The sequence below is a fragment of the Mytilus trossulus genome, chromosome 9 (genome assembly GCF_036588685.1).
Source record: "Mytilus trossulus isolate FHL-02 chromosome 9, PNRI_Mtr1.1.1.hap1, whole genome shotgun sequence".
NCBI classification, from domain to species: Eukaryota; Metazoa; Mollusca; class Bivalvia; order Mytilida; family Mytilidae; genus Mytilus; species Mytilus trossulus.
In genome coordinates, this window is record NC_086381.1 from 81,785,128 (window position 1) to 81,801,628 (window position 16,501).

Genomic DNA, 16,501 nt, shown 5'->3' on the forward strand with positions numbered 1-16,501 from the left:
AGAATCGATTAAACAATTAAAGCGTTGTGACCATTGGATAAATATATTGTAACTTTAAGGAGGGAATCTGTTTTTTCCTTAGGCCAAAACAAAATAATGGTACGTGTTCCGCTTATCCTATACCTTCTCTTATTTAGTGGTGCCTCCCTTAAAACTTTTTATGTCATTTTGGAACAAGCACAGTTCAGTAAAGACTGATTCGCTAGTACTTATTAATTATTATATAATCAGCTAAAAAAATAATTTTTAAATAAAATTTTAATGCCTATACCTACCCTATGTTTTCAGGACTTTGGGTGGAAACACATGTGTTTTTTTTTTTTTTGCCTTATTGGCGACCTAAGTCACCTAAGACCTAAATGCAAGAACTGCAACTTATTCCTTTTTCTTAGTAACACTATGATGTATCCTTTTATTTTACATGTACTGTCTGAATGGTCTTCCCTTTTCCGTATTTTTATTTTTGAAATTGGGGAAACACCTAAAATTGCCTCAAGTTATTTATAGTTTAAAAAATGTCAGATATGACTGCATTAACTACCGCATTGAATAGAACAGCAAACCAGAGCTGATGTGCGAGCACAGTGACAATGTGAACAAAGCTGCGATGTTTATTATGTGATATGCGTACGTTGCTAACAGGTGCTTGGAGTTTAGCGATACCAGTTGCGGGAACATTAACGATCAACTTCCGGTTATTTGAATGTGAAGAATACAAATGTTTTGATGTCTGGTGCGTTCGTAATATGTATAATAAAGGTAAAAAGGTTAAATATTACTTAGACTTTGATAGCGTTGAATAATTGCATCACTACAATTACAACAAAACAAACGTTTTCAATGACTAACGACCTCATCCGTATGCTATGTCTGTGACCAGACCAGTTTGGCCCCACACACGCTTACATGTGCATTTTTTTTGATAAAAGAAATTATATAGGTCATTGAGTTATTACAGAGAAAACATATGCTTATTTTGTTTATCTTCAGTTTGAGCTTATACAGAGCTAAGGGACAAATTCTTGACAAGGCTACATTGAAATTATCTCCCTTTGCAAACAAAAAATAAGCCTACAAGGAATAGATCTATAGGATAATGAGGTGCTGAAATTGAAATATAATGAAAAACTGCGAAAAATTATAGAATATTGTAAAACTATTCTGATTGCAAAAGAGAACAATGTCGAGCAGCATATAGACCAAATATAAATTATAAAATCTTGGAAGGCCATTTATGTCATTAATTTATTTTTCTGTGACCGGTACCTGGAATGACCAAACAACAGTGTTAATATTCGAAAAACACTTGTAATGACCGAATAACACTTGGAATTTCAATATAAGCATGTATTGGTGACTTTTAAACATTGATTATTGAAAAATAGTATATTATCAATGTAAATGTATTTTATAACTTATAAATGATTTACTGGAAACAGATAAGTTCATAAAAAACTTTTAAAATTTAGTGTGTATTTTTAACCATTTTTTGCAAATCGTAGTAATCTTTTACAAAAATCTTCTCTGAAACTGCTGTGCCAAATTAAATCAAACTTTGCCACAATCATTATTTGGGTATCTAGTTTGAAAAATGTGTCCTGTGACCCCACCAACCAACCAAGATGGCAGTCATGGCTAAAAATAGAATATAGCGGTAAAATGAAGTTTTTGGCTTATATCTCAAAAACCAAAGCATTTAGAGCAAATCTGAAAGGGGTAAAGTTGTTTATCAGGATCAAGATCTATCCGCCCAGAAATTTTCAGATGAATCAAACAAGCCTTTGTTAGGTTGCTGCCCCTGAATTAGTAATTTTAAGGAAATTATGCTGTTTTTGGTTGTTATCTTGAATATTATTATAGATAGAGATAAACTGTAAACAGCAATAATGTACAAAATGTACAGCAAAGTAAGACCTAAAAATAAGTCAACATGACCAAAATAGAGTTATTGATTGCCCAATTTTCAACAATTTGTAAATTTTTACTAACATTTTCCACTGTAACTACCATGACTACAGGGCCAAGTTCATTATAGATAGAGATAATTGTAAGCAGCAATAATGTTCAGTAAAGTAAGATGTACCAACTCATCACTATCACAATGATAGCCCTCTCAAGGCCCCCAGAAGCTCTGACATAAATAGAGCAAAATCCTGCATTCTCACAATCTCCTGGCACCTAATTTCATCTTTCAAATGACCTTTATTTATGTATGAAATTAAAGAAAAAAAGAAAAAATCTCTTTGAAGTGTGCTTTGAAAAATGAAATTCAAAAGATACTGTTTTCCAGATTCTGAACAACATGATCTACAACACTTTCTTTTATTTGACTGATATTATTCCATAACATAAAATTGTCATCCTATGCATGTCCTATCTGATTGTCTTCCCGTTCTAAAAGCAAAAACCACCAGAACATCTCTCTTGTTATCTTTGAAAAGAAAAGAAGCATTCTGACTTTAAAAAGACAACCAATCAGTGACCTTGTTTATTGTTGTTTATCTTGTCGGCGATTGTGCGACAATACGCCTCTCAGCTGCCTGTAAACATTTGGAAAAGATTTTTTTTCTTTTTAAATTTATATTTTTGTCAGTGAAGTAGGCGGCACTTGAAGCCACCATAAACGGCCGAAATCCGCCGTCTACCGGCTTCTTTGGAAAGCCCTGACTGAATTACAAAACTGGACAGATCATAAAACATACCTGTCAACCTGTGACGATGAAAATGCAGGTCATGACCTGCATTGAAGAATCAAATCTCAGGTCATAACGCGTACGAACTTTTTCGAGCTGAATTTCAGTATTTATGGTACATTTTCTAGTAAAGTATATCAAAGATACCACAACATCAATGCATGTTCACTTGGTTAAGTCATTTTAAATCCTATTAATTATTACTTCATTGCACTTTTAAAGATTTCTATAATTCTGTGTAACAGTCTTATGTTCTTTACTTTTTGTATTCATCCAAATAAAGAATTAAAATTGTTCAAGAGTGATTTTTAGATGTTTGAGATTGTTGGCTATGTAGCCTTTAAACATACCTTTTTTGTTTATGGAAGGAAATTAGAGTGTGATAAAATATAGTAATATAGTTAAAGAAGGTATAAATGTAAAAAATAATTTTCAACTTTTTTTTTTTAAATTGTATAAAGGTATATATAAATAATAAAAATTTAGTTTTCAATATGTATTTGAATTTTATATTTATTAATGATTTAATCTTTTTCACCCATAAAACGTAAATATAAGGAATAATTTTGAATGGTGACAAATAAGGGGAAGTAACTCTAGACGTCTATTTGAAATATGTTTACAATTTATTTACGACCTAAAGCTAAGGTAATTGGTGTTAATTAACAGTTTGTTTGACACCAAAGCTGTCAAGTGAAGCCATACACTTAATGGGTCACTTAATTTGACAGTTTGTATAGCTAAATGAACTTCCTGTTCATGGAAGAATTACGAATTTGCTGGTATTTCAAAGGAATATTACTTATAAAATCAATCTCTAAGCTAAGAAAAACGGGTGAAATCGGGTCATTTTCCGAATTCCCGGGTTATTTGAATGACCCGGCGGGTGTCCCGGGTGATCCCTCATAATTGTGAAAATCTCGGGTCACACCCACAGAATACGGGTCAGTTGACAGGTATTAAAAAGATATGCATTTTAAATCATTAATGATTAATTTATTTGTTTTTTTTAGACATGTTAGATGGACACGTGCCACCCGTTTGAATGTTTTGTATGATTTTGTGATACAGACTTAAACATACACTGTATACAGGACAAAGATCAAGGATGACGATTGTTGAAAAGGTCAACAGTGCCACTCAAAAACAACAACCTGTTGAAAAAACCTCTGAAATTAAAGTGACAAGCTCCAGTGAGAAACAAATGGAAGGCCAGTCCTCGGGGAAAGATGTTGTTAAGGATAAAGATGACAAAAATAAATCTGCTAATAACGTCAATACCGGCCCCGTTAAAGACATAAGGGTTTTAAATCTTACAAAGAAAATATTTTCATCCTTTCCTATCAAAAGTGAGGAGCAAGATTCAAAAGACCCAACAGACGTTTGTCCAGACAAGGGCAGTGGGTCAGTAGAAAATAAGGACACAGAAGTTATGTTGTATATTTCTCCCGAGGGGGACTTATACAGTGCCAGCCAATTAGAAAAACATGAGGAAGACATAGACAAAAAATCATTGTTAAAAGAAGATGGTGTCGTTTATTTTATAAAACCTTTGAAAGATGAGGAACTTTGTGATCTTATTTTGGAATATTTAGATTTAATCAAACAGGAACCAAAAGGTTTATTTACTTTAGACATTGCTGGAAGTTTAATGAGGACAGGTAATAAACAGGATGTTAAATCAGAACCACAGAGTATGTACTTGATGAGTGAAGCCGTTGATCAGAGTACTTCAAGCACATCACAGGTAAATGAAGCCCTAATTATGGACAGATTAAAGTAGAGTAAATGAGGCCCTAATTATTTCACTAAAGCTTAGAAATAGCATACCTTAAAGTTTGTTGGGTCATTTTTCAATTAGTACAGTACATGTTAAAGTCAAAGTTTCTCTCCAATTGAATCATCAATCATGTCAATGTAAAGCAAAAATGATAAATAAAAAAAATCCCTACATGTACATGTACCTACCCTATTTATTTCAAAGATGTTATAGGAAACACACATATTATTTTATTTGGCCTAATTACCTCCATGTGGAATGCTAAAAACTAAAAACATGGAAAAGTGAAGGCAGAGAATTCAAATCATTCCAAAAAATTGTATAAGCACTTGAGGACATACATCATGTACATGTAGCCAATATGACAAACAGGGACTAAACTTAACACGAGGAAAACAAGAGCCTAATCTTTCTACATGTATGTACATGTACATGTACAATGTACATATAAGGCAACAAAAATTATCATTTGAAATAAACCAAGGATCTGACTTTTTGTTAAAATACAAAGATTTGTTATAATGAAGGGAGATAATTATGTAACATTTTTTTCAGCAAGGGGAAGTAATTGTGAAAGGGGAACCAGAAGAATATGAAGAAATGGAAGAAATGGAAGAAGATGAGGTATTTTAGTACTGTATAAAAGTACTAATAATTAGCCAATTAATCTGTTTGACAGATCACATACTGTATTCATGGTATTTAATAATAATTTTTAATCAGACCTGTGACCTTTGGAAGGGTCGGGGCTTTGTTAGGCTCCCTTGTAACCTGACGTCTCATTTATAATGATCTTTTGAAATGTACAAAACAGAGAATAAGATCAATTTCAGTATCAAGTTTGCTTAAAAATCACCTGGTGAACTGAGACATACATCATAACATGAATGTTAAACATGACCTTATGACCTACATATGTATGAGGGAAGGTACCTTACTCATGTTACTGAAGTCTTGTCTTCCATATTGACTATATCATGTATATTTGAACACAAAAATGGTAAGAAAAAGTAAGATTCTCCATGTGTGTACTGAAAGATTATATATTTGATTCATGTTTATGTTGATAAAGCATGAAGAGATCAGCAGTACAAGTTTCAATTACACAGCTTATATTTTAGCCAATTTCAGTCAACTCTTTTGACCTTTTAACTTTTCCATCCTTTTTGAAATTTGAATATACAGAACAGAGCACATGTACATTTGCTCTATAATGGATTATGCTTTACATAAGAAAACCATGATGTAAAACTGTGACTGAGCATGCTGAGTAAAAGTTACAATTTGTGTTAACAATTGATGAAAATTGTGCACATGTTTTATGTTTCTTATTTTGGCTGCTCCTACTATCATGACTATCAGAGTACCAGGATGTCTAACCACAGATTAGATGACTTTTGAAAATTATACAATTCAAACTCAAAAGTCGTTTATAATATGAAAAAAATCTATTTTGTTAATCATACCTAATCATGTTAAACCAAGAAAAAAACAAATGAAGATACATGTACAAATGAATTCACAGTCCAGTAATTATATTTAAATATTTTCAAATCCACAGTTTATAGAGGCAGTCACAGTTCCATGAATATTTTTACCCATAATCCATCATTTTCATGGTTAAATTTGTATTAAACAGGATGATATTGAGCAGCTGCAGAGCTTACAGAGTGGTGCAGGTTTAACTGGGCAGTTGAGAGTCAAAGTATTGCAGTCTCTGTATAACAAATCTAGATTCCAGGTAGGTGTTATCCTATGAATGTAGGAGGATGTAGGCCAGGAGATACTAAATACTGTGAATCATTTTTAGCTCACCTGACCTAACTTCAAAAATAGAAATTGGGAGAGGGGGAGACAATTTTTTCTCATTTCAAATTTCAAAAATTATTTTCTTTTTGGTCATACATGTCATATATGCATGTTGGTAAAAAGATATTTTTTCTTTCTTTTTTTTTTTGGGGGGGGGGGGCAATTTGCAACAGCATAGTCATTATAGTGTATTGCATAAAAGCAAAAAAGGGGGGGTACATTTTATTAATTTTATTTTGGGGAGTGGTCAATTTGCAACAGCCTAGTGAATAACACAAAAGAAAAAAATGAATGAAATCTCTAATCCTGTAACCAAAACTTTGTTCTTTGACTACACTTGTTCTGTGTCAGAAACTTTATATTTGTAAAATATTCAATTACAATCCAAATTAAGACCTGTATCAAGTGCAAATATAATGTCCATTTTGCCCAATTGTTTAGGGTTAACGGTTAGACCTCTATGCCGTATGGTCATATCCAGCTACGCACAGCAAAGCAATTCATTCTTGATGTATTATAACTTTTTGAATCCATCTCTACTTCCATGTGATTTTTGCCTCACTTGTCGTAGAACACAAAATATTGGAATGATTATTACGCAGCAGCTATATCAAGTTTATATTAATATTCCTTAAAAAAAAAAGGAACTTCATACTACGTATACTGTATGTACTGTAAGTTCAAAAATTATTGGGATATTTGTATTAATGCTTAAAATGCGATTGAGTTACAATCGCAATATATACTTGATATATTGATCTTGCAATTAAAAACCATTAATATGAATTGAACAGGATTTTTCTTAATATATCGCAAAAATTTAAACCATGTTCTAGTCTTAATTGACACAATAGCAATAATATATGCATGCATTAATTTTAGAATTTACAGTATGTATCACTTTGATTACTTGTATTTCTCATAATATTTTTTTAGAATTTTGCCACTGGACCTTATCAACCAACCAATCAATCATTAGTTTTAAATCGTGTTCCTTAACTTTTCCACAAGGAACAACTTATCAGTTTGAATTAATAAATAAAATGTTATTTTGTATATTTTTATGTATAAATGTTATTTCTCACTCAAGGAAATCTTTCAACTTAGACCAACTCCATTTAAATGCAAAATGGTCTGTGATATGTTTATGTTCCGATGTATTTATAGATTATCGTTGATTATCTCAATAATATCGATTTTCTCGCTTGAGCGGGTACAGCGAAAGTAAGAGAAGCAACTGAATGACCAATGAAAATCTGTTTATCTTGTTTATCGCTATTTTACCTAAATTGTATGAAGAATTAGTTTATTTCCTTGACAACGGCACATGTTCCCTTAGTTACTAGCAATCATTTTCATATCTCTCGACTCCTTTTTCATATGATAATATGGGCTACTGCTGCTACTCTGGGGAACTTGCTAATGGGGAGGGGATTGACATCACTGTCATACACCTCAACCAATAATTTTATACCTTCGTATTAACAGAATGGTTCCCCTATTTGTCAGTAAGATCAGGTCAAAGATTTACAAATTTTTGACCAGCAGTTGAAAAGCAGTTTTGGATAAAAAAAAAAAATGGAACAGAATCACTCAACTTCCCTGAGAAAGGAAATTATTAGTCGGCAAGATCAAAGGCAAAATTCATGATATAGCGGTAATATAATTGTATTGCTCTGGCTAATGTCTGTATATTTAAATATTGTTATGTCAGACTCAGAGTGTTTTTTATTTTTATAAAGAAAAAAACAACAGCACCAACAGAGAAGACTGAAACACCTAAGCCACGTGGAAGAAAGACTAGAATATCTAAGGCATCAGCAGGAAAGACTGACAGCCATGAGAACCCATCAAGTACTTTAGAAGTGAGAAGTATAAAACGTAAGTACATGTATATAAGTATATCATATTAACAAAACATTGGTTTATGTATCCTTGTCAATGATAGCCACCCTGACAGAAGCTCTCTGATATAAATGGCTTCCCTGGCTCTGACACAAGTGGAAGAACTTTATATAAGATATATCAATATAAGAAAAACATGTATTAATATTTATAAAAAAGAAGATGTGGACAGTGGTGTAACTGTATAACATGAAAACAATTTAGAATAAATCTATTGAAAAAGGCTTAACTCATCTGATTGATGAAAATAGGAACACAGTTTTGAAGGCCGTACTTTAACCTATAATGGTTTAATTTTAAAATTGTTATTTGGATGGAGAGTTGTCTCATTGGCACTCACACCACATCTTCCTATATCTACATCTAACAAAAACATAGTTTGGATGTGACTGGTTACTTGTAAATGCAAACAACATGAAAATACACGAAGCATTCACTTATGTCACTGATTCAGTTTAGTTTTTTATGCCCAACATGCCCAACCTACGATAGAAAAAAGTAAAAACACAAAAATACTGAACTCCGAGGAAAATTCAAAAAGGAAAATCAAAAATCAAAAGGCAAAATCAAAAATCCAAACACATCAAACGAATGGATAACAACTGTCATATTCCTGACTTGGTACAGGCATTTTCTAATGTAGAAAATGGTGGATTGAACCTGGTTTTATAGCTAGCTAAACCTCTCACTTGTATGACAGTCTCATCAAATTCCATTACATTGTCAACGATGTATGAACAAAACAAACATACTCAAAGAGTAAAAATGTAAAAAATAGGGGTACAGCAGTCAATATTATGTTATCATCTTATAATATCACTATAAAAACAACAAATGTAACGAAGAAGCACAAAAAGATATACATCAAATTTAACATACTCATTTTGCTTTTCTTATACGACTTAATTTATCTATATAAAGTCTACCCGTAAAGGATAGAAGGTTTTCATTGCTGGTGTAAAATTGCACGTTTGAAATTCGCACAGGTAGACATGAAAATAATTTTGTCGTTCAAAGTATGAAGGCATACATACATGTATAGTCATGTTGGTATAACAAACAACAGACTCAACAGTAAATGTAATAATAATAAATAAAATAATGTGTGGTTCAAAGTATGACTAGATACATAAGTACAGTTTCACGTCAAATGTATATCATAAAAAACAGACGTAACAGGAAAAGTAGAGGGGCATTATGTTTTCTGGTCTGTGCCTCTCTTTGTCCGTCCTTCATCCGTTCGTTCAACCGTTCGTTCAACCGTTCGTCTGTCCTGCTTCAGGTTAAAGATTTTGGTCCAGGAAGTTTTTAATGAAGTTGAAGTCCAATCAACTTGAAACTCAGTACACATGTTCCCTATGATATTATCTTTCTAATTGTAATGCAAAATTAGATTTCTCCAATTTAACGTTCAAATTAGAACATGATAAGTCGAGGGGGGCATCAATGTACTGGGGACACGTTCTTGTTTAATTATTGATTTTTTAGAGATTGTTGCCTACAAATATTATTTTTTTATTTCAGTGAAAGCAGGACGAAAGAGGAAAACTAATAAGTTAATTGTTGACCACCTCACTGGTCTGTCCATTATTCAAATGAAAATGAACATGCAGATAACAAATGATATTGTAAATAAGAATTCACAAGTTGAACCCAGTACAAAGAAGTCAAGAAAAGACATCACAGACACCTTACTGACATCACCAGGAAAAGGTTTTCAGTCTGATAAATTGTCAAAGGTAAGGCTTTATGAAATCTTCAATATATTGGATGGGCCAGTTTTCAAAATTTCAGCTTTGAAGGTACCTTTATAGCCTTCACCACCAGTCTGCACGGTCTCACAAGCATTTATCTAGTTGCAGGACAATTGGTAGTGCAGAAGTATTTGAAATGCTCTGAAATTGTACTGCAATGTTTAATACCATAAGTAGACGGTTAGGATTTATTTTCAGGGTTGTTCGTCAAACAGTCTAGGAATTAAGGGCCAAAAAGGGACCAAAAACAAGCATTATTCTAGTTTCAGGACAAAAATTTGTCTGTAACTGTTTGGATCTCTCTGACATTGTACCACAAGGTTTCTTACTACAAAGGAAAGGCTGGAATTGAGTTTTTTTTTTTTTTAATAAGTTGGGGGTAAAAAAAGGGGCCCAAAATAAGCATTTTTGTAGTTTCCAGTCAATAACTTGTGTTTAAGTGTATAAAAATCTCTGAAATTACATCACAAGTTTCCATACTTTAAAGGAATGGTTAATGGGGTTATGGCTCAAATCATTCAGCAAATAGGGGCTAAAAGGGAAAAAACAAGTATTTTTCTGGTTTAAGGACAATTTAGACAATTTAAAAGCAATGTAAGGTAGATAATCCAATAATAATTCCATTTAAAATATACTGCTATAATATATATGTTTGATTACCTCCCTTACACTGCTTGAAAATTATGTATTAAGAAATGATGATTGCCTTGAGATGATTAGCTGTAATTTCTTAATTTTTTAGAAGTTACTATTAATTAATATTAATTTTAACCATGACTGTATGGCATTTATATTTTAATATTTTATGATGTATTTGAATAAGCAGTTATGGTTGCAAACTCAGTTAGAAATTTGAATTGGGATTATTTTTGGAATACAGGAAAGGGGGAGGTTAGAAAAAAATTCTGGTGTACATAAGAATTTGGGGGGATACAATTTTTCTCATTTCAGATTTCAGAAATTAAAAAGAAAATTTCTTCAAATATTTTTTTTGAGAAGATTGATATTAAACAGCTAAGTGAATTACTCAAGAGCAAATTATAATTTTGAAGTTCATTAGACCCCATTCAGTCTGTGTCAGAAACCTATGCTGTGTCAACTATTTAATCACAATCCAAATTTAGAGCTGTATCCAGCTTGAATGTTGTGTCCATACTTGCCCAAACTGTTCAGGGTTTGACCTCTGTGTTCATATAAAGCTGCCCACTGCAGTTGACTTATATCTCAAAAGATAAAGCATTAAGAGCAAATCTGACATGGGGTAAAAAGTTCATTAGGCAAAGATCTATCAGCACTGAAATTTTCAGATAAATCTTAAATTACTCATTGTTGGGTTGCTGCCACTGAATTGGTAATTTTAAGGAAAGTTTGCTGTTTTTATGTTCCATTTAAGGGCATTATGTTTTTTTGGTCTTTGTGTCTGTTCATTAGTCTGTTCATCTGTCCCGCTACAGGTTAAAGTTATTGGTAAAATTATTTTTGATGAGGTTGAAGTCCAATCAACTTGATACATATGCCAAAAATTCAAGTGAGTACTGTTCATGCTGTTAATTCAGAAATAATTGCGTGCACTTATTATTGCCATTTTGTCATTTAAAACTTGAATTCGGTTTTAATTTTAATGATTTTGAGAAAAGTCATGCTTAATTCAGATAAAAAACATTACAAAATGGGAGTTTTAATTATTGTGTTTACAGCTCTGTTGCATTATATGCAAAAATAAAAATCTCGCAATAATTATCATATTATATTTCTGAATTTACAGTATGTTTTTGTCAACACATGTCCTTATCTTGACCTTTTAGTAGATGACATAAAAATTGACAGGGGTTATAACATATGACCTTCCTTATGTATTAATATATATATAAATATGACCTTTTTATAATCCTAATTTACATAAATATATTTACAGATTTATGACAGTTGTTTGGTAACTAGTACTTCCCAAGATTCCGACGACGAACTGGAAGATTTAGGTTTGCAGGAATTGCCTGATAATGCACCAAGATATGCCACACACTGTAAGTGTTCTTGTTTCTTGAATTTACATGGTAAAAGGGGAAGTTAAAAGGGGGATATATAGAAGGGGTATAATTAATAACTGTGGTGCTGGAAGTTCATATTTAAGTTTTAGCCCCCCCCTTTAAAAACATTTTAGTATTGGTGGTTATATTGTATATGATAAGGTTAGGACAGGCCTGTGTAAGTAAGTAAAAGGCCATAACCTTCAAAGTTGACTTCATCCACAAAATTTCTTTAGTTGTCTGAAAGAGAATCTTCCTCACAAAAAGTGAAATTATGACTGAAAATTATTTCAAGATCCATATAACATGTATAATCTGTGTATTTATAAAAATATGAGACTAATTTTTGAAAATCAAGATTTTTTTTTTTTAAATCATATCATTTCATTTCCATATCACATAAATTCATTTTTTTGTGGATTCATTAATTTAAGGGAGTACCAATCTTCCTGGTATTAAGAAAAACCCACACGTTTGTATATAATATTCAATTTAGTGGTTTTGGCGCGGTCTGCATACAATGTATACAAGCGTATAGAAAATTTTGTTATTTGTTGAACTATTAATTTCTTGTTTCACCTGTATCAATGAAATATAAGAAAATTGGTATCTAACTAAATTAATGAATCCACAGTATGCTCCTGCTGGCAATGGCTGGAGTGCTTAAAGATTAAGATCCTAACAGTGAGTGTGAAAGGACTAGGGCACTCCAAGCTGGATGCATGGAGTACATAGTAAACACAAGGTTTTGTCCAGCCGTCAACTTTAGTCGAAAAAGCGAGACTAAGCGATCCTACATTCCGTCGGCGGCGGTGTCCACAAATATTCACTATGTGGTTGAGGTTTTTGAAATTTTTAATGACTTTCTTAAACTATACTGGATTTCTAACAAATTTGGACAGAAGCTTGTTTATGATCATAAGATAGTATCCAGAAGTAAATTTTGTAAAAAAATAAATCCATTTTTTCAATATTTTACTTTTAAATGGACATAGTTTTTCTGCGGGGAAACATTACATTCACTCTGTGGTTAAAGTTTTTAAAATTTTTATAACTTTCTTAAACTATCCTGGGTTATACCAAACTTGGGCAGAAGCTTGTTTATGATCATAAGATAGTATCCAGAAGTAAATTTTGTAAAAAAATAAATCATTTTTTTCCATAATTTACTTTTAAATGGACAGTTTTTCTGCGGGGAAACATTTCATTCACTCTGTGGTTAAAGTTTTTAAAATTTTAATAACTTTCTTAAACTATCCTGGGTTTGTACCAAACTTGGACAGAAGCTTAATAATGATCATAAAATAGTATCCAGAAGTAAATTTTGTAAAATAATTAATCCTTTTTTTCTGTATGTTACTTTTAAATGGACTTAGATTTTCTTCCAGTTAACCATACATACATGTACAGTCTGCAGTTGTTTTTAAAACATTTATTAGATTCATAAACTATCCTGGATTTTAACCAAACTTAGACAGAAGCTTCTTACAATTAGAAGATTGTATCAAAAGGAATATTTTAATTGAGTTTTTTTCTCATTTTTGTTGAGCCTGTGATTTACAGCAAAAGTAGGCGAGACACTGGGTTCCGCGGAACCCTTACAAATTTTTTTAGGGAAAAATTACATTTGTAATTTTAAGGATCAAATTCAAAAGTCGAATTTTTTTAATGTGTTTATATTGTTTAAATGAACAACAGGTATGACAGTCAAATAGCATAATTCAGAAAGGCTTAAAAAAGATCATTTTATACAAAGTGTTTGACTCTTCACAAAAAGTCTATTGAGCAAATTAAAATACTCATAAGTCATACACATGTCAGTATAACTTACTTTATACAAAGAGTCACTGGAGCCTTTAAGTGGTGCATGTGGTGGTCATTGGTGGCTCTCTGCCAAAAAACATTTTATTATTATTTTTTTTATAATCATAAATCAGGCAGTTTATTTTTTCGCATTAAATGTTTTACATTTGATCATGATGCAATCTTCACTGTTAGCTACTAGTCTGATGCCCCAGATAAGAACATTTTTATTCAGACTTGTAAGTTTTTGCAAAACTTTGTTTAGACACATAAGAAAAATGATGGACTTTATGTCTTGATACTAGTTGACTTTAGTAGTGGTAAAAAAAATTGGTACAGACTGTGCTTGGGCCCTTAATTGCTTACTTTAAGGAGTGGGTTTTGTCCATTGTTGAAGGCTGTGTGATAATATATACCTGCCTATAATAGCAATATCCTTTGGTCACTTTTGGAAAGCCATGTGCAGGCAATGTCTCAGAAAAAATATTTCCTATATACCTAATTTCTGAGACATTCCCTGTGTGGAAAGCTGGTAATAATTATAGATTATCGTTGATTAGCTCAACAAGATTGATTTTCTCGCTTGAGCTGGTACAACGAAAGTGAGAAAAGCAATCGAGTTGAGATGACCAATGATAATCTGTTTATCGCTATTTTACCTATGACGACGTTGTCAATTTCAATGTCAATTTCGTTAGCAACGCAAAGTGAAGTGACCTCCTTAGTTTCTAGCGATAATTTGTCCATCTCAGGCGAGAAGCATGATATTAAAATTATCACAAAAAAAGATTAAAGGAAAAATGCACATAATAGCGATAATATAAGTTATTTTTATGAAGATATAAAAAAAGTGAAATTTTTACATTAGTGTTTGAATGTTTGAGAAACAAGTTTCTTAGATTTACAACTATCTTGACAGTACATATACATGTGTACATATACATGTGTACATATACATGATATACATGTGTACAAATACATGTGTTACCAGTGCCACTTTTCCCTGAAGAATTGTGATACATTGTATTTTAAGGTGGTACCTAACACTACAGGGAGATCACTCTGTAAAATCAGCTAAACGCTTTAAATACGTTGTATTGTTAAGGGAAAATTAAGCTTCTAAATGATCATAATAAGTGTTTGTCAAATTGCTATATAACCAGTGTAATTTTTCTGATAAAACGGTTGGTTCAAATTTTTTGATTTTTTTATATTTTTGTCAAAGGGTCAAAGTAAATACTTTGTTAAAATTTTATGAAAATTAAACCAGCTAAATTAATTTTAGTGAAAGTGTTGGGTACCACTTTAAGTCACCTTGGTTTGTATTGTTCATGGAATAATATATTGTTCCCTTTACAAGAATGACAAATATGCAAGCAAAATTGATAATAAAAAAAAGGGGGGGAGGGTATATTAGCTCAACAAGATAACATATCATATGCAAGATTATAATCAATAAATCAACCAGACACATCTCTGGCTAGCCTGTAATTACTTAGGTGTCTCTGCACAAATGAGAGAAGATCTCGATAGAATACATGTATGTCCACAAATTATGGTATGCGTGTTCAAGTCCAATATACATGATATATTTGAAGTTTTCACAAAGAATTAATATGTGCCAGCCAAATAGTTTTGAGATGTGAGAAATAAGAGAGATTAAGATATTTATTATTAAGAATGACAAAATTTCTACAAAAAAATCGACGGTGAGTATCTATGCTTTAAAACATTAAGATTTGGCATTACTTTCTGTGTAGACAAGTTATATCCTTATCTAGTTCGGCTTTTAGTCAAAATCAATGTTGTATTAGTGTTATAATTTATTCGTATTTATTTTAATTTCTTACATGTAAAATATTTCCGTTTGAAACAATCAGAACGCCTTATTTTAAGGCATGAACGTCCACATTTTTTCAATGTTAGTAATGCCATTTCTTTATGCTTACAGATGATGACAATATGGAGCCGATAGAAGCTTTACACAAGCACATGGATCCGGAATTATGGAAGAAGTGCTATATATAAACTTCTTGATAAAGACAAAAAATATGGCAGCTTTTAACTTTTGACTGTACATAAATTGTAAAATAGCTTATATAAATCTTGTAGATAAGAAATTTAGTAAAAATTTGCATATCATATCATATAATGTAACAATTTAAACTTATTTTGTGTTTTAAAAGAAAATTTCAATGTAACCTTTAATTTCCTTTTCCCTTTGGATAAAACCACATACAGGATATGGAAAATCTGACAAAAATTCCCAAAACATGACAAGCAAACATCTATAAGTAAGATTTATTTTTAACCAAAAAAAAAATTAAAATTATGACATTTGAAAATAATAAAAATAGCGATTATATTTTACAAGTCAAATTGTTCAGATTGTGAAGAATTGATGTACTTATTAAAAAACACAGAAATCTATGATAGTTTCATGATGATAGTTTTGTTAAGAAGTGTTGATGTTTTAATCTTGGCAACCATCATCTGCAATCTTGATTTAATATTCATGAGTTATTCCCCTTTGAACAAATGGTTATTTCCCCTTGAGTAGACAATCTCTTGGCTGTTTTTCCTGAATACAACTTTCAGACAAAAAAATCTTATTTTGAAACAATACTACTGCAATGGCATTTGTTTCCTTGAGTTCTGTTATTCAAATAAAATGTACCCTTAAGGCCATTTATGCTTCTTACAAGAATATTCATGTGCACATAAAATATT

General features: G+C 31.6%; 1 protein-coding gene across 3 annotated transcripts; it reads left to right on the plus strand.

The window, feature by feature from the left end:
• The first annotated feature begins 523 nt into the window (after positions 1-523).
• On the plus strand, positions 524-15,994 carry LOC134683456 (uncharacterized). 3 transcript variants are annotated; one of them, XM_063542752.1, is made up of 8 exons: positions 524-759; positions 3,707-4,440; positions 5,029-5,097; positions 6,113-6,214; positions 8,025-8,163; positions 9,712-9,926; positions 11,857-11,965; positions 15,723-15,994. In XM_063542752.1, the coding sequence occupies exons 2-8, from the start codon at positions 3,802-3,804 to the stop codon at positions 15,797-15,799; spliced, it is 1,350 nt and encodes a 449-aa protein (XP_063398822.1). In that variant the 5' UTR covers positions 524-759; positions 3,707-3,801; the 3' UTR covers positions 15,800-15,994. The 3 variants fall into 3 exon arrangements, with proteins under 3 accessions (XP_063398822.1, XP_063398823.1, XP_063398824.1); XM_063542753.1 differs by having other exon boundaries at positions 524-733; XM_063542754.1 differs by having other exon boundaries at positions 524-733; positions 3,716-4,440.
• Positions 15,995-16,501: the final 507 nt, after the last annotated feature.